We start from the raw sequence: 18451 nt of genomic DNA on the forward strand, positions 1-18451 counted from the left end.
TAACCATGTGATCAGCCCCCGTGCGCTTGTTCTCTTTTACTCAAGGGCAGCCTGTGATCAGGATTGGGAATGCAGTGCGGGGGGAGGAGGAGGGCTTTGTCCTTTTGTCCTTCCCATGGTCTCGATCTGGATCACTCGCACACCCTGTCTGCCACTGAGCCTGGGTGGGGAGCCTCCGTGGGCAAGGGGTGGGATTCAGATCTCAGATGCAACAGAGGATTAGAAATGCCTCCACCCATACTAGGGTCACCAAGAAAAAACAAACCGGCAAAGCTCAGTCGGCTTGGGCTGAGGCCTGGCCCAGACAAAAGGGCCGATCTACCATTTTCCCTCCCCCCTGGTTACCATTTTCCCTCCCCCCTGGTTGGCCACCGCCTCCTTTTTGCCACTGCCCCACTTCTCCCTGAATTCCTTTCGTGCCTGTAGTCACTGCAGCGAAGTGGTGGAGGAACTGCCACAGAAACGGCAGTAGGCCTGCACATTACATGCATTCTTTAGGCCAGCTGCCATCTTGGATAACATGGCACTGTCCTCAAAGGCACATGGAGTGCGTGTGCCCACCCTGACAGCACCCTCCGGGAGGTGCTTCTCCACAATGATGCTGCAAGAGGCTGGAGCTGGGAAAGCGGGGGGCCAGGTCAGCTTCTCCAAAAAATAGTTGCCTGGTTATTTGACTGATAATGCAGGAAGGCCCTTTGAGTTTCCCACCCCCCCTCCACAAACACAGGAGCACCCCGCTGCCCTGGCATGCTCCTCTGATCTGCTCAGGCCTTGGCCTTGAGAGAGGTTAATTAGTAGCACGCCCGTGAAGATGGGGTGGCTCTTCCCTTCCTCCCCCTGCGCCTACCTCTTCAGCCGCATTCCTTGCTCAAAGTTGGTCTCTGGAAAAATGAGGGGTTGCATGCTGCCTAACAAGGACCCTTTTTACCCAGACCTTGAGTACGATCAGGAAACATAGTGACTGGCTAGATCCTGAACGTGAGCAAAACATTTTTAAAAACCTAGAGGGAAAAAAAGAGGCAGGGGATACGTTCTTACAACACCCAGGGCCCTATCCCTGGTGGGGTGATTCCTGGTGACCCAAAGGAAAAAAGAATGAATAAATTTGGGACAATTGAAAAACCTCCTGACCTTAATGATTAGTTGCTGTAAAAATGAACATAGGAAGCTGCCCATCAGACGAATGTTTACCCTAACTGGCGGGGGCTCTGCAGGGTCTTGGGACTCTGCTTTTAACTGAAGTTGGCAGGAACTGAACCTGGAATTGTCTGCATGTAAAACAGGTGCTCAACTATTGTTTGGTTTATCCCAGACATTAGGAGCCAGGGATATGGGGGGGGGGGGGGAACAGTAGGCGTAACTTCCAGGCGGGCTTCAGCTCCACCACCTCCAATTTTAATAATTAAGCCTTGCTTGCCATTAGTTCTCATGTATTGGAAACCCCTGCTGTTTATGGGACCCATGCTGCATTCTAGGGGTGAGAGGGAGGCTTTGATAAGAGAAAAAGGTTAAAATCAAGTGACCCAGTGGCAGCCCCTAACCCCCACCCTTAAGAGACATAAGACATTTAGGGACTGCCAAAATCAGGAAACCACAACCATTCCCTGTCCCCATTTCATTGTTCACACATGTAGAATCAGAGCGGGTGTGTGATTCCCAAGCAGATTTGAGTCCTGGGGGACCTCGTTTTAAAAATTAACTGCAGCTTCCAGGATTGCATTTGAACACAACTCCCTTTTAAGGTCTCAGCCGTTTAGCCATATCTAGGAAGTTGCTGCAGGCCCATTTGATCTCTTAACTCCATCTCATGTCACAGACCCACAGACTAGCCCAGATAAGAGGGGTCACAGCAGCACTGAGAGCCTGGCAGGTGCCTTGATCCAACAGGAGGTGAATTTGCAGATCATAAACACCATTCAAGCTTTGCAGCAGGAAGTGAAGAAAGTGATGGAGAGACTCAATTACCTGGAATCATGGGCAGCTTTGCAGGTACGTTGCGCATTCTGAAGATGGGTGCTTGTTTATTTTATAGATGTATGAAAATGTATGTTTAGCTAAAAAACCTCTCAAAGCAACTCGTGAAAAAGGAAAATACGTCATGTTACAAGGCGGAGGGGGCTGCCCCTGCTTGATAGGCTACTGGGATGCAGTCCTCAGAGACATCATAAAAATGGAAGCCCCTAGCTCATCAAGGAAGGCTCCCTCCTGCATGCTGGAAGCATGAACTTCCACAGAAGAGGTGTCACACCAGCCCCTGAGGTGCGTTTGGTGGTGGTGGAGGAGGAGAGTGCCTTCGCAGTGGCTTTGCCACAGTCCTGGGCCTCCCTCCATCAAGAGGACCCTCTAGCCCCTGCTTCGACATTTAGCCAGTAGGCAAAGACATCTCTGTTTGGCAGGCCTTTATCCTTTTGATTGCTCATTCGGTTCTCTGCATTGCTTATTTCTTTCAGTGTTTAGCTGGCTAACGGTTTTTATCTTCTCCTTTTGTATGGTTAATGTGAAATTGTATTGTGTATTCTTGTACATTTGTGGTTTTATAATTGTTAGTCACCCATACCTAGTGTGGAGGTTGGATAATAACATGTTAAGACATATGCAATAAATCAAGATTCCCTGAAAATTGATAATAATGATTCTCTGCTACTGGCAGGCAACTGCAAACCCTGAAACGACCTCTCCAGTGGAAAAGATCAGGGATCTTTTGTTAATGAAGAAACCTTCACATCTATTAAATGTTGCAAGAAGTTTGTCTATATGATTCCCTGTTACCTCTTGTGGCAGAAGGTGGCATAACAGCTTCATGGTCCCCCGGATTGGCCGGATGGTTTTGGAGGCAGCCATGCTCAGTGACGTCATCCCCCCCCCCCCCACGCGCCTTTCGGCATTCAGCAGCTGCTCCTCTCAGCACTGGCCTCGTCCCACATCCCTGCAGAGACGCCAGATGCCACCCAAAGCGACCCAGCCACTGGTGGAGAGAGCAGCTGCTTTTCCCATGAGCAGCCAGGTCCTGGCCTTGTGTGGCACCCAGCGTCCCCATGGGGACTCTGGGCACAGCGCAACCTGATGACCATTGCCTGCACCCCTACTGTTACCTCCAGTCCTGAGATAACAGCAGGGATTCCCTCATGGGGGGATTCATCCAGGGGGCTCCACAAGTCAGATTACAGATCCCAGCAGGCTGGATTAGGCCCACAACTGGGGGCTATGCCCCTGCTTTATGGTGATAGTGATCCAGACAGGGGATTAAATAAACTGGAGCACCACTGCTCTGTCTATTTCTGTTCATACAAGGTTAGTGCTATGCCAATTGCACCTTGTTAGACATAAGAATGGATCCTTTCAGTGCCATGCCCTTGATGACATCTGGTCCCCAGCCAGCGTGCCGGGTGGATGATCGATCCACCCAATGTGTGTGTCAGCTGGGAGCCAACTTTGCTGCATGCGGAGCTTATCCCATTGGAGAACTCCCCTGCCCCCGCCCTTTCGCTTATCTTGCACCTTCTCTCACTGGGGAGAGGACTTGGGGCAGGCGAAACTGCTCAGCCCAGCTTCACTTATCCTTTGCTTTCCCACACAAAGGCAAGATGAAGGATGAACGACGTCCACTTGTGCGGAGCTTGCAGGAGCTCTTGCAAGTGCATGACAAGCGCGCAGTCCGGCTTTGCTCGTCCTTTGCTTTCCGCTCACAAGAGAAGGCGAAGAGCGAGCAAAGCCCACTCACCTGACCCCTGCAGGAGCTGCTGTGTCAGTCTTGCAGGCGCCAGATAAGTACACAGCCTCTGCCCCTCAAGGGAACTTCCACCTCCTCCCAAAGTCAGGAGGCAAGGCTGGGGGGAGGGAGCACAGAGGGATCTCAAGCCTCCATAAGCCAGATGGGCAACCTCCGTGGGCTGAATTAAGCCCATTGGCTGGAGGTTGTCCAGCCCTGGTATATAAAAAGGGGCTTCTCCAGTTAGCAGGTCAACAGGAAAGCAGGTAAAGCGCTCTTTTCCAAACGTTTGATAGCTGGCCTACACTTTTTTCTAAATTCCAGTCAAAGGCACACTTAGTCTGCAAATCAAGGATGGGGAACTTGTGGCCTTCCAGCTGCTTTGGCCTACAACTCCCATTATCCCTCACTATTGGGTATGCTGGGTAAGGCTGATGGAAGTTGAAGGCCAAAACATCTTGGGGGGGGGGGGGGGCAAGTTGCCCATCCCAGCCCTATACTGAGTAAGGACAAAATGTGAAAGTGTCTGTGAGATAGGGCATTAAAAAGATGTTTTTGTAAGAAACTACTAAATGGGAAGACTAGTGGAAAATTAGAAAATTAAAAAGTGAGCGCTCAGTGCACATTAGTGAATAGGCGGACATGCACACAATCAGACTTTTTAAAAAGGGTCATAACCCTGAGAAAGAGGGGAGAGAGATTAGTGTTTGATTAGTGTGGAGTTGTGAAGCTTTGCGCAAAGCACCCAAGGATCCAGTTTTGACATTTTAAAAAATGTTGACATAATACAATTTTGGCCCCAGAAAAAGAGCTTCAAAAGAGTTTTTAGGCTGGGAAAAAGGCTTCTAGCATGTACAAATGCCCATCATGATTTTGCTGTCTTTCAGGACCACACGGCAGTGTTGAATCCTTGCCCGCTGACCATCGTGCATGATGGAAAGGTATGGTGACCCATTGTGGCCATTATTCCAAATGCAGTCCATGCCTTGTAGCTTATTTAGCTCATTGCCAGGCCTCGGAGAGAGCAATCCTATGGTCCCTGGGTGAGCATCCCGGGAACCATAGGATGGCTCAGATTACCCCCTCTGAGGTCAGAGAGAGTACTCTGACCTTGGAAGGGGGAGTTGGAGATCTGACCCATAGCCAGCGTAGAAACAACTGCACCAGCTGCCTCTCCGAGATCAGAAAGTCGACCACGGAGAGGGGGAAACGGGGGTGTTCCAGTAGGCAGGGAGGGGAGGAGATGGAAGAGGCCGGGATATGATTTACCCTGAACCTCCTCCAGCCTCCTTCCCTCCCCCTCCGAAGCTGAAAATCCTGTCTAGCAAAACAATCAAATATTGGAGGGCAGGGAGACAAACATCGCCTCCACTGCTTCTCCCGCCTTGCTGGCTTCAGCCCAACAGGGCAAAGGAATCTCAGAACCCTCCAATTTCAGGGGTTTCTGAGTAATGAGCGTGCAAATCATAGGATTGCGTCCTAAATGGTTAAGGGATTGACTACTAATGCTGAAGTGGCTTCAGAAACAAGGCTTAACTTAAAAATAGAAATACAGAAGTAATAATAAAAACAGTCTGGGCATATTGGTAAACAGCCTTTCTGTCACCATCCTTTCCTTGCCATCAACCCCCATTAACGAGCAGGGAAATTTTAATCAATGGATAAAGCTTCAGTTGAGTCATTCCACTTATTTAATCATCTTCATCTAAATCCTAAACTGGGATAAGGTAAGCCAGTTGGAGAAACCAAATGTCTTTGGTGTGGAACTGCTGAGAACCAGCAGGGGGTAACATTCCACCTTCACTACTTGTTCTTCAATACCGTCCAGCTTTTTATTCCACTGTCTTCTCTTGTTCCACAGGAACTGCCAAGTTGGCCTGCACACCTGTCTCCTCAGACCTGTTTTTTCTTGCTGGCTTGGCCTTTCGTTGCTCAGTCGCTCCTCTGGTGTTTTCAGAGACGGAAGAGGTGAATTGCTAGCTCCCTTGAGAAGCTCTTGAAAGTTGTGATGGTTTCGAACTCTGAACATTGAATTCCTGCCAACACTTCTGCCTACCAGGGGACAGCATGTCTTGGATCTTTCCTGTCCTGCAATCCTGGGGTGGGAAAACACTTAATCAAGTTTGGTTTATACCAAATACCAGGGAGAAGGAAAAGTGGACTTGTTAAATCAGCATGAAGAGGGGTGCAAAGAAAAACAGAAACAGGGCTTGTCATGACAATCCAATCAACATTGAGCCTTCAGCAATGTGTATCACACAATGTAGCACTTAACTTCACAAGACTCTCAGTTGGGGAGTGGCAGGCAGACTTTCCTCAACTAATCCAGGAGGGAGTCCTTTTTTCTACAAATCCCCCATCTCCCGGGGGGGGGGGGGTGGATTTTGGAGAATGTTTTTGTTTGGTCTCTAAACTTTTCCAGCTGTGGGAAGAGTTTCATGCTAATAAAGAAACTGCAGCCCTCTTCCTTCTCCTATTTGTTTCAAAAGGCCTGGTAGGGATGATGCTTACAAGAAGAGTTCTCCCCCAAAACATGGGGCTCCACATGCCATTTGTCCATCCCTCCTTTCTCAACCAAGTGATCAGAAACACTCTGGCCAAGCTCATAATCAGTGGGCACAAGGTGGCTGGTATGCCACTGAACGACGGCTCAATGTGGCCTGTGGGGCTGTCACTGTCAGGTGCCCACAATCTGCTCTAGAAACTGGAGTTTGGCCACTGATCATGACAAATCTCCCATATCACGAATCTCTCTGCATGGAATCGGGTAGGATAGAGGGAAGAATTCCTCTGAGAAGCCCAATTTACCTGCCACTTTGAGGGCTATATTGATCAAAGCATGGGATATAGATGGTAAAAGAAATAAAATATTTGGTATATTGAAAGATGTGTGAGAAAATGTACAACGTAATAAAAACTAGTTATGGTTAGAATGACTATTACAGTAATACACCAGAACCAAAATATTTTTAAAAAGTAAACAAGGATGTCCTTAATTCTCAGCACTCACCAATTATGATTTCTGCTCACCAATTAAAACATGCGCCAACAAATTCATCAGCTATATAGGTGATCAATCCACCAATTAAGCTGAGCAAAGGTTAATTAAAGTGGTGTGCAGTGCCATCGTATGCATGAGAAAACAGACCCATTAAGTTCAGTGGAGCTTAGTCCCAGGTAAGAATCTGTCTACAGGATTGCAGCCTAAAGATTGCAGTCCTACTAGGCTATTGCTGGCTGAATCTGGTTTAAGTTCTCGTCCATATGCGTATGCCCGAGGATGGTTTGGAATGTTTGCACACAGCCACGTACGAATTGGCAACGTGGGATAACAAAGAAAGAATATGAGCAAACCCACTGCCCTGATTTAGTGGCTGGCATGTTTTAGTAGAGAAATTTGCAAATATTTATATGTTCATTTTTGTAGGAAACACTGCATTTAAAATGCATACACGTAGGCCAATTAGTTATTCCAAATCAGAGAAAAAAGAGGGAGTCCTTCAAGAAATCAAGATTCTCACTCAGGAAGGACTCGCTCCGCACCAGCTCTCCAAAGAGCAAGCTGCACAATCCTAGAGCTGCAATAGGTGCTGTGGGCCATCTAGTCCAACCACCTGCTTGATGCAGGAAATTGAGAGCTAGAGCCTCTGCAACTGATGGCTGTCCAGCCTCTGCTTGAAGAGTCACCCCAACCCAGGTGATTGATTCCATTCTCCATCTGCTGTTAATACCATGAAGTTTATCCTAATCTTCAACCAAAATCTTCCTGCCTGTATGACAAGCCCTTTAGCGCTAGTCCTGCCTTCTGGGTCAGCAGAAGATAAGTCTTTTGCCCAAATGGCCTACAATCAGACAGCAGGGGCTTCTCAGACAGGACAATAGTGGCAGGTGATGTGAACAATGCTATAGTGTAAGGAAAACACACCCCACCCCATTTGGGGCCTGGGGCAAAACTGACCAACAAAGAAAAAGTAACATTCAGCATTGTTACTTATTTTGTAAGCCACCCTAAAAATATCTAATAATGTGATTTTTAATTAAATAAACATACCCACTGAAATTAGACAAATAAATCCAGAGCAGACTCCCGGGGGCTTTGCACAGATCCATGCCCCACGCCAAGGCCTGGGCTTCTCCATATCGGGGGGGGGGGGGGAGAGGTCAGGCTCAGCCTCATCAGTGAGATGGATCCAGACTTGGTTGTACTTAACAGTAGACCCACCCTACCTACTCTTCAGTATGGCCAAGTCTGGATACAACACAGTGCAGTATCTCACTTTTCCATATAGAAAGGAATGGAGATTATTTGCTTCTCTGGGAGAAGGGTGTGAAGGGATACTGAGAAACAGCCCTAAGACAGAGGCTAAAACTACTTTTAGTAAGTCATGTCTGGGGAAGTTGGAGGCTTCCCCTCCCTGTTACATCGCACATTTCTGCTGGCTTCCTTTGTCCCACAGAGCTCCATGGGTGAGTAGAGAATCACAGACAGTGAAATGTAGCAGTTAGAATATTGATCTTGCATCGGGGCTCAAATCCCCACTTAACCACAAAGCTCAGCGGGCAACCTTAGGCCCGTTACTAAACTGAGCCTGTATCATGACCTACATCTCGGGGTCATGAGGGTAAAAAGTGTATGTGTGTTCCCCCCAACCATTGAGCTCTTTGGAGGAAGGATGGGATTAAAAAAGGTCCTAAACCAATAAAACAACCAAGTCCGCCCCTATGTATATAGCCCCACCCCAAATTCTGCTTCTTGATCATGACTCATGATAGCATTAAGGTTCTGACTTTGTTTGAGCTGTCTGGCTATAGCTCAGTACTTTGGGAGCATTTAGCTGCCTGTTTGCTCCCTATAGCAGATAAAATACTTCTAAACGAAGTGTACACCTAAGATTGTTTCGTGGGTTGCAATCTAAGTTTCATACTAATAAGAATTAGTCCAGGAAAATCTTTTTGATTTACCACTTTTATTAGAAATATGCTTTAACACATCAAAATATAACTTCCATAAAATAATATAAAAGTGTTTCTTGTTAAACAGAGCTCTTCTAAAGATCCTTGGATCTTAATAGCTTAAAAAGGAGAAATCTCATTTTAAGTACCAAGTTCCGTATTCAGTACTGAATAGGCTATTTAACTGACAGGTCCAGAGACCTAGTGAGCTTCTAAGAAGCAGCTCTCACATTCTAAAATCCACACGTATTTATACTTTTTTGTGTAGAAGTTACCTCATAGCTATTATCTACTGTCCCATAAATTAGGGCTCACAGTCTTAATTATTTCACTATTAAACATTCTTTAAACAGAATATACATAAAAGGCTTACACGTACACCTCTCAGGCTAGAGAAGATCAATTTTAAATTATACCTTTGAGAAGTTAACTCCTTACTCAAAATTTGCCAATTAAACTTAAGTTCATAAATTTTCTAGACATCTATATATCAAGCTTTTTGATGTGCATACCTTACACAATATTTTTTTGCTCATTAATTTATAAGCAAAAACTTTAAGTACATTTTTGACCTAGGATAATACAGTCTCACACCTGTTCATTACTGTAATGTTTGGTCCAAGTGATAGGGCTTTAACTCAGGTCAACTTGACCATTTTTATGCCAGTTACTCAGAATTCACTGTGAACCTGCTTGTGTCTCTGTGTTGTCTTCTCTTTAATACAATTTAATACAATACTACTTACTTATTTACATTTTCAAATTCTTAAGTCTTAATGTTTAGCATTTGCATTTCATAATAGGACATACTGTTTTAAAGAAGGTAGGTTAGCATTCTCAGGAAGTCCAATAAACCAAAATCGGCTATTTCCTAAAATCCAGGACAAGAGACAAAGAGAACCCTGGAACTGGCTTGCAATCCATGGATGGACAGACAGGGACCAGAGAATGAGACACACGAACTGTCCTTTTGAGGTTTAAGGTAGATGACAGTACCTTCTCAGCCACACTACAAATCCAAGTAGATTTCTACTTCAGGGAACCATGAGCATAGCAGATGTATCCAAAACAGGCTTACTACATGAAGATCTAAATTATGTACCATATATAGAAGTTTGCATTCTCTGACAGGTTCCATGCACTGAATCCCATTACTAAACATAGGTCACTGTTGCTGGGTATACCTGAATAAATCCAACTGAGATGAGGGTTGCCAACTTTTCACACAACTACTGTAGCTGTGCCTTCTACTAGCAGCTTGATTAGCACATTACACTATCATCTCCATGCTGTGAGAAGCTTTATCTGCCGATTTCTGCACAGCAACTTCTTGTTAAAGGCACAAGAGAAGACTAGTCTGGGGGGTTTTCTTGGGCAGTTGGCAACCCTAGCTGTTGTCCATAGCTTAATTCAAACTCTGTGAGGTCCCAAATGCAAGGCTTGACACAGCAGCTATGCCAGCTTTGTCTGGACACAGACCTATATTGCGACTGCACTGAGTTGGTCACCATATTTGTTTTGCATTTGCTCCAAACCACAGAACCTTTGGCAGGGATGAGTTCATGGGATGCCAAACTAAAAGCCAAAGAGGGCATGGCATCGATTAGACCCTGTGTTCTCTTCCATGAACAAAAGAGCTGTAGATGTGACACCAAGGAGAAGAAACTGGCAGCCTTGCCAGGGGGTGGCTTCAAGGATGGTTCTCTAGCGGAGTTCAGCTGTCTGGCTACATTCCCTCCCACTGCAAAGGGGGAGTAGCCAGTGCAAACAGGAGCTAAGCCAAACTTCAGGGAGCAGCCTGGAAGGAAAAGATGTTTGGAAATACTGATACAGAGTCCCTTTGGCAAGCAAGAGACCAGGAGCATCTCTAGAAAGCAAGAGGCATCTCTTAAAAAAAATTGTTTAAAGGACAGATTTTATTTTATATTAGAGCTGCAAAAGTGGGGGAAATTCTAGTAGCTTGCAACTGAAAGAAAATGGTTAGCTTCCACCAAGTATTAACATTCTTACTGTAGCTATTCTCACACCATCTTTAGGAGGTAGGTCACCGTATTCCCACTTTACAGAAGGAGAACCAAGGCAACTTCCTTTGTGCAAAAGTTGCAGAGCAAGTCCACTGAAGTGTAGAAGGATGCCCTCTCCCGCATCTAAATCCCTGAACCACCCCTCTCTTTCTTTGTAGGGTCACTAAATATCCTGGGCTGAAAAAGTTTACCTTGCCACAGAGGTAGAAGAAATGTGAAATGGCATGCTCTGAACCAAAGATATATTCATGTGATTATAGCACATAGAATAGCTTCTTCCAGCAGGCCAAGTATTAAAAAAATTAGGCTGTAATTCTAAGTACACTAAGTGAGTCTCATTGAACTCAGATTTATTTCCAAGGAAACATGCCCAGGTTTGCACTGATGATCTTACTCGCTTTGGGCTGCAATCCTATACCCACTTACATGGAAGTAAGCCCACTACATGCAGTTGGACTTACTTCTGAGTAGACATGTAGACAGTTGCACAGTTAATCTTTTGGATTACTTGGAGTCTGGCGCCACACTCTGCTTGGTGTGAGAAGATGTGTAGTCCAGTGAAACAGCTGTGATCTGGCCAGGACTTGGGTCTGGCCTCTGCCATGGCATCCCTGTTTGGGGCAAGTTACGTTTTCCCAGCTTCAACTTCTTCATCTGTAACGTAGGCACTAGGATGTTTTACTTTCGTAGGTGTCTCTAATTTTTTTTTCTACGTTCACCTCCTTCTGGTAAACTTTGGTGAGATTGCTGAAGAAATGTTCTTGGCAGTAAAGGCAGACTTTTGCAAGAGCAGTGCTAGCTACATTCAAATGAAAGTGCGTTGCAAAATCTGTTTTTCTGCAAGCTAATTAACATATGCCTTTACAAATCTGAGTTTTTAGAATGGAGAGAAAGACTTCAGCACCTTTACAAGTATACTTAAGATAAATTGTGATAATCTAACTTCTTAGTCAGTTTGTGCCCATTACCTAGGTGTTACAAGATGCCTTGTTCCTATGCTTCAGTTCTCCAATATTAAAAATGTGTTTTGTAAGGATGAAAAAAACACAGATGCTACCATGTGTTAAAACTAAAAGTGTTTTGAAAATAATGTTAAATTGAAACGGCGCCCTGACTATATCAGGGTTCTCTGTCTGTAACACATCTACGTTTTTGCCTGTGCGGTATTTTATTTGCTACTCCATTTAAAACCGTTCTCTCAGGAAGGCTTTTACACCACAGGGAAACATTGCATAGCAGTAGAGCATCCATCAAACTTGCCCGATCAGCATGCAAAGCACACAGCGCGCCTCGCGGAACCGCCCCGTGAAGCTCGCGAAGCGGAAGGAAAACAAAACTCTTACCGCCTGACGACGGGAGGTGCGTCGCCCCGCCGTGACCGGCTCTCAGGGGCAGCGCTCGCCCCGCCCGCGGGCAGCTCGGCTTCCTTTCACCCGGGGCTGAATGTGCCGCCGTGAGAAGCGCGGGCCGCCCGGGGGCCGCGCCTCGCCTCGCTCCCGAGGGCGCCCTCCCGCCCAGCGCCGGGGAGCGCCTGGCTCCCGCCCCCGAGCAACCTGCGCGGCAGCCGCCGCAACGCGCCCCGGCCGCCGACCCGCAGCGGCCGCGGAAGCGACGCGGCGGGCCCCGGCCGGCTCAGCCGGGGCGCGGCGGGCGGCAGCGGCCTCGGCGGGCCCGCGCCTGCCCCGGCTCAGGCCGCGCCCTCTGCTCCCGGCGGCCCGCGCGGCCTTCGCTCGGCCGCAGGCCGGCCCGCGCTTCCCTGCGGGGCAGCCCCGCCGAGCCGGCCCGAGCGTGTGCAGAGCGCCGCTGCTCCCGCCCCGAGCGACGCCCGTCGGGGAGGGCGCGCCCGCCGCCGGGGCCGCAGCCCGCCCGCGCGTGCCCGCCCAACAGGCGCCGAGCGCGCGAGCCTCGGGCCTTCCGGCCTCCCGGCGGCAGTGGGCCTTTAAGACGGAACTCGCTCCCAGCTGCGGTTTGTTTACAGCCCCTCCACGCGGATCAGTCACCATCCGGGCGGAGTGCTGCGTGTCGTCACAGATCCATGGTGTCCTTCCGCCAGCAACGGATCCCTACCCGAATCTCCCGTCCGGATCTTTTCCGCCACCGAATGACACCCCCTCTCCCCACAGACGCTCGAGGTGTTGCTGAAATTCTGCGGGCCTATGCGGGCAAGCCGTTACAGAGTCCTCTTAATCGTCACATTGGCGTCGGGACTACTTTTTGGGCACTACCATTGTTTCACTTACAGGGTGAATCGCCGGGCTATTTTTCTCCACCTCGATCGTGAAAGATAACGAACAAGAGGTGACATTCGTCTCTGGATGAGACCTATGAGGACCTTTAGGAGTTGTTCGGCACCCACGGGAGATTTCAACACCCTCGTGAACTGATGGTATGCTCCAGGTCGCACCTCTTCCACTGCCTCCTACTATTCTCCTCTCATTGGCTGAGCCACAAATGAAAGACGGCCGCTATAGCTATTCATGCCTTAGTTGTTTAGGAGGCCTATCACAGAGCGTCTCGTTCTTCCTCCAACCCTAGCTAAAAGTTGATTGGTTAAAGCGTGCAGACCCGCTGTTATTCTGGGAATCGTAGTCATTGTATCAAGAGCACGCTGGGCAATCGATCGGAGAGAACAACCACAAATCCCGGGATACCTTGCGACAAGGGGGCTGAGGAGCGGCTGCGCACTGTGATGTGGGGGCTGGCTCGTTTATATAAGGCGAAGCAGCGAGCTGACAGTAGCAGTTGAGAGCTGGAGGCGCCTGAGCGAAGGAATAGAGAGGTTGGAGGAGGGGCGGGGCCAACTGCTGGGGGCGGGCGCTCGAACTTCGGGCGTGTGCGGGGAAGTTAACCAGTTCCGGCTGGGGTTAACTCTTTGCTGTCTGAGGCGGAGAACATTTATAACCCGTTCGAGGCTGGACCGAGAGAGTTTCTTACGATCTGCCGCAGCCTGGGCCGGAAAAATATATGCTCCCGCCGCCGGCGGATTATTGGGGTCTGAACGGGTGAGAGGAAGGAAAACCTTTGCACGCGCCCACCCCTTGGCACGGGGCTGCCTTTAACTCCTTGGTGCTCCAGCTAGAGCGCCGTTAACCCTTGCGTGCTTGCATCTGGACAGTTTAACTCTTGTCTGCACTGGAGTGGGGGTGCCCGCTGTTTAATTCTCCTGTGGCCATCTAATCTCCTGGATATTATATATATATATATAGTAAGCAATAATAACTTTGCCAGTTGCTTTTGGGGGAGCATAGAGACTATTGCCTCGGATCCTGCACCGACTTCAACATCTCCCCCCCATCCCTTTACATTTCCAGATGTGCAAAGTTGGCAGGCTGTGAAGAGGAGGAGAAGCGGAGACAGACCCTGCCCAGCATTGTGAGGGTAATGCAAGTTTAAAGGCCCTTGGGTGACAAAGGCAGCTTTTGAGCTCCTCCTCCGGCAGGGGTCGATGGTGGCAGCGCTTGAGTACCGAGGGTGGCTGCAAAGGCCACAAGCACCCTGAGAGCTGGTTCCAGGATTAAGCATAACAAGAGGACTGCAAGGCACTGAAAGGAAGGAGCAGGGCCTGAAGAGCTAAAGGCACTGGGTGCCCGAGAACTTACACAGCTGGCAAGCATTGCCGCATCAGCAGGACTTGAAAGGGTAAAGGTATTGCAGGCTGGTGAGACTGCCCCCCCCAAAGGAGAAAAGGGAACCAACCCCTTGGACCTAAATAACCACAGATCAAACCTTGTCAGGAGGAAGCTGTCAGTCAACCCAGCAATGGCCGAGGCTGCCTCCTCTGCCAGTCAGCAGCAGCCTAATGGCAAAACCTCTCCCCTCCCCCCCTGCACGAGCACAGGTAGTGGAGACAGCAGTGGAGTGGGATCGTTTTTGGTTTCTTCAACCACTGACCGGGACCTGCTCCAAGGAGAAGAGATGGGTGGTAGGTGGCAGCAGCAAGAGGCCGAGCAGCAGGATGGCAGCCCGGTGCATGGAGCCGATGCCTGCCCTGGTGTCGGATGCGCAACGCCTCTGGTGGCGGGAGGCCGTGGTGTGGGTGCCCCAGAAGGCACTATTGGCGAGGTGGAGGACAGGCACTGTGGCACAGGGGCAGGTCTCGAGAGTGCAGGTGATGGAGCGCCGCTGAACCTGCAGTGTCAAGGAAATTGTGGGCCTGTTGGCCAGAGGTGCAGGCCTCAAGCTGGTGGAGAGGAAGAAAGGCAGCTGGGCAAAAAGAAACATCGGAGGCGGCCTTCTAAGAAGAAAAGGCATTGGAAGCCTTACTACAAGCTCAGTTGGGAAGAGAAAAAGAAGTTTGATGAGAAGCAGAGCCAGCGTGCTTCCAGGCTGCGGGCAGAGATGTTTGCCAAAGGGCAGCCGGTTGCACCATACAATACCACACAGTTCTTGATGGAGGACCATGACCAGGAAGAGCCAGACTTGAAGACTGGCCTCTGCCCCAAGAGGTCTGCCACCAAGTCAGATGATACCAGCGAAGAAGACTTTGTGGAAGAGGAGGACGGTGGCAGTGATGGGATGGGAGGGGATGGCAGTGAGTTCCTCCAGAAGGACTTCTCAGAGACGTACGAGAGGTACCATGTAGAGAGCCTGCAGAACATGAGCAAGCAGGAGTTGATCAAGGAGTACCTGGAGTTGGAGAAGTGTCTTTCCAGAATGGAAGATGAGAATAATCGCCTGCGAATGGAGAACAAGAAATTTGGGGCAGGGGATGCAACAACGGAGGACCCCCGGGTAAGTCAGTTACAGCAGGAACTGGACAGGTTGAGAGCTGAGCACCAGAAACTTTTGAAAGAGAACGAACTCTGCAGACAACAGGAGAAACCTCTCTCCAAACTGGGAGAGTGAAACGGGAGGATTTTCTGAGGACTTAAATGGAATGAGACAGAAAACCTTCCCAAGATGAGAATGCAAGATGCCATATCAATATTGTGGGTGTATATATCTGGACAAATGGACCTTTTTCTTTTTGGTGACTTAATCAGAATAAATTCAAAATTTCACATTGTTTTTGAAGATAGCTCTAACATAGTGTGTGTTCTTTTTCTTTTTTAATTATGTGTAATCAAGGGGTCTTGAGTGGGGTGCTTTTTTAAAGAAACAAAACAATTTCCAGCATTCATGGGATAACTTTTTAAAAGTACATTTGACTTGTTAAAAAGTGCATTTTGTGTTTCTTCAAAAGGAGAGACTAGCTGGGTGGGGGATGGGGTGGGGGGACAAGTGACAAAAGATGTTGTAAAACAGTCACATTCTGAAAAAAAGATATACAGATTCATGCTAAGCGTTCTAATAAACATAAAGACATGTCAGTGTAATGATTTTGGTGTGGTTTCTAGAAAAATAATTCAAAGTATTTTCTCCTGCTGGAGAATATTGTGAATAATTTTTCCAGGTGACATTTGGATGCTGTTTTAAAAACTAATTAATAGGAAATGAATCTGGAGGAAGAGACAGTTCTAAGCTGTTGTGTTCACTTCCCAATATAGTAGTTTCATGTTACTATTTATTAGAGCACTCTTAATTTGACTTGTACCTTACAGTTAGTGATTTTTTGTGCATGTGCTGTGAAAGCAAACTACTTTCATTATGTTTGGCCTCACAACAAACTTGTGTGGTAGGTCTCTGCTTCCATGTTTCCATTTGGAGAGTCGGAGGATGGGAGAAGCATGATGGGGCCCAGTGCAATGCTGCGAGTCCGGGCAGAGATGGGGCTTTGAGAGCTTATTGCCCAACTCCAATTTTCTATCCGCTGTAAAAGCATTTTAATAATATTGCTGGCATAAACATTCTGTGACTTTAATAGTAGTCATGTACTAAGTTGAGAATATTATAGGCTGGAGTAGTGTGACCTTTCTCTCCTTAAAAACAACACAAAACTGGGAGATCAACTTGGGTGGGGAAAATTTTCTGGTGGGTGTTGTTTGCACTCCACATTCAGCAACAGGAAAGGATTTTCCCCAATGGTCAAATTGCTTAGTGTACTGGTGTGTGTGTGTGTGTGTGTGTGTGCGTGCGTGCATGCGCACACGCATGTATACACACTCAATTGTTCTGTTCTTAACTTCTTGTGTAGCTTGCTTGAGCCATCTGAATAGTTTACACTCTCTTGTGGGTGCCGTTTGTTTCTCGCTTGCTTGCAGCTCATGATAATGCAAATACAGGAGAGGGTCTAGAATCAAAGAACAGCCTAAATCAGGGATGGGGAATGTGTGGCCCTGCAGATGCTGTTGGACTGCAACTCCCATCAGCCCCAGCCAGCATAGTTGGAGCGAGCAAAGCTGGTATTAAATAACTTTATCATTAAGTGCTGCTTGCACAAGGTATACAGTGAGAGATGTCTGGGAATCTCTTCATGCAGAATGGGGGGCAGGCAAGGGGTAGGCTGCTCCTGGAAGGGGCTTTCCAGCTGCTGCCATAAGCTCTATTGGCTGCCAGAAGACAAGTCGTCCAGGCTTGGGGGAGTAGGTGCCGGCTTTCAGCCTCTTGGGAGGACTAGCAGTGGACAGGAGCCCATCAGTTGGCCATCCTTATCATAGAAAGAGACCAAGAGAGAAATAATAGCCAGAACATAAAGGACCGGGATCCTAGAAAATCTGAGATCCTAGAAAAGAGGTCTATTACATTTCCACTTCAAATGTTGAAGGTACTTCTGGAATGAAACACAGTGCATACCTTTTTGCTTCTACAGAACAACAGAATATGGGGCTTGTCTGTAAGGAGGTCATCGTGGGGCTGGTGTGTACTTAATGGTTGGACAAAATTAATTTCATATCTTCACAAAAGTACAAGCTGTTGGGTTTTTAAAATCCCAAGTTAATTCCTTGTGGCATGTACCCATGAATTTCAGTACTCTCAAGTGTCAAAGTGATAACGCTTGTTAAGCCCATGTTTTGCTTGTTTAGAGTGTATGAACATGTTTTAGAGTTGCAGATACTGAAGAGTTCTGAGTAACCATAAGTCTTGCTTATTTCCAAGTTAAAATAGGTCTCATAATACTGGCCTTCTCCATGCATTTTTTTCCTGGGACTTGGCAATGGCTGTCTGCTTTGAAGGTGCGTCTCCATTTTCTATGTCTTTCAGCGAAGTGTGAAATTCAATATAGCAAAATAGACAAGATATCTCATTTTTCATGGTGGAGGGAGGTGTTGTTCCAGAGGTGGCCATGGGGGGGAAAAACAGAGATTGGTGATGGAGGATGCAACCTTATGAGATGCACAAAACTCTTCCACATCTGTAATTTCATCTTGTGTAATTGAACTCCAATCAGGTGTGAGGGAGGAGAAAGAAGAGTTGGGCATGCAGGGGGTTGGGCTTGATAGTCTTGTAGGCCCCTTCCAACCCTATGATGCTAAGCTGTGATGCTATGCTATGCTATGTTAACACTGGTGAGATACTGCATCCTTTTCTAGCCATTGGAATACACCCAGTTTCCCTACACTCACATGTTGGCTTACAGTACAGTCGATAACCAGTGTGGTGTAATGGGTGCTTTGTTGCACTGACCAAGTACTTTGCCATGAGGCCCAGTAGGGGTAGCCTTGGGCTAGTTCTGTCTCTCAGCCTACCTTCCTCACCCTACTGTTGTGATGAAATAGGATAATGGCAGCATAAGCTACCCTGTGCTCCTTGGAGGACTTGGGGGGGGGGGGGAGATGCTAATAGGATAAGTCTATACTTGTAAATAGGTGCTCACCTTGGTTGTGTGAACCAAGAACTGCCTCTTGGCAAGCAAGCAGGGAAACTAGTAAATGGGGAGAGAGTTGGC

The 18451-nt window shown here is 47.8% G+C and overlaps 3 protein-coding genes across 10 annotated transcripts in view; 2 read left to right on the forward strand and 1 right to left on the reverse strand.

Moving 5' to 3' along the window:
* ACBD4 (acyl-CoA binding domain containing 4) overlaps nt 1-6172 on the forward strand; it is a 27604-nt gene extending 21432 nt beyond the window's left edge. For all 6 annotated transcript variants that reach the window (XM_084804299.1, XM_084804296.1, XM_084804298.1 and 3 more), the window contains exons 8-10: nt 1817-1989; nt 4597-4650; nt 5571-6172. In XM_084804299.1, the coding sequence (XP_084660425.1) occupies nt 1817-1989; nt 4597-4650; nt 5571-5681 (338 nt within the window). In that variant the 3' untranslated portion in view covers nt 5682-6172. The remainder of the gene's footprint in view (nt 1-1816; nt 1990-4596; nt 4651-5570) is intronic.
* A 3236-nt stretch (nt 6173-9408) lies between these two features.
* On the reverse strand, nt 9409-12772 carry LOC146340864 (uncharacterized). Of its 2 annotated transcripts, none has more exons than XR_014783785.1 (2): nt 11148-12772; nt 9409-10460 (listed from the first exon to the last, which is right to left on the reverse strand). XR_014783785.1 is itself a non-coding variant. In XM_084804302.1 (2 exons), exon 1 carries the CDS (start codon nt 12687-12689, stop codon nt 12072-12074), a length of 618 nt encoding a protein of 205 aa, XP_084660428.1. In that variant the 5' UTR covers nt 12690-12772; the 3' UTR covers nt 9409-10460; nt 12030-12071. The 2 variants fall into 2 exon arrangements, 1 of the variants encoding a protein (XP_084660428.1); XM_084804302.1 differs by having other exon boundaries at nt 12030-12772.
* On the forward strand, nt 12396-17214 carry HEXIM1 (HEXIM P-TEFb complex subunit 1). Of its 2 annotated transcripts, none has more exons than XM_084804294.1 (2): nt 12396-13072; nt 13998-17214. In XM_084804294.1, the coding sequence occupies exon 2, from the start codon at nt 14446-14448 to the stop codon at nt 15529-15531; it is 1086 nt and encodes a 361-aa protein (XP_084660420.1). In that variant the 5' UTR covers nt 12396-13072; nt 13998-14445; the 3' UTR covers nt 15532-17214. The 2 variants fall into 2 exon arrangements, with proteins under 2 accessions (XP_084660420.1, XP_084660419.1); XM_084804293.1 differs by lacking the exon at nt 12396-13072 and adding an exon at nt 13391-13465.
* The last annotated feature ends 1237 nt before the right edge of the window (nt 17215-18451 follow it).

Source organism: Heloderma suspectum, chromosome 6 (assembly GCF_057233095.1).
Source record: "Heloderma suspectum isolate Gila_16-S chromosome 6, 16-S_ref, whole genome shotgun sequence".
NCBI classification, from domain to species: domain Eukaryota; kingdom Metazoa; phylum Chordata; class Lepidosauria; order Squamata; family Helodermatidae; genus Heloderma; species Heloderma suspectum.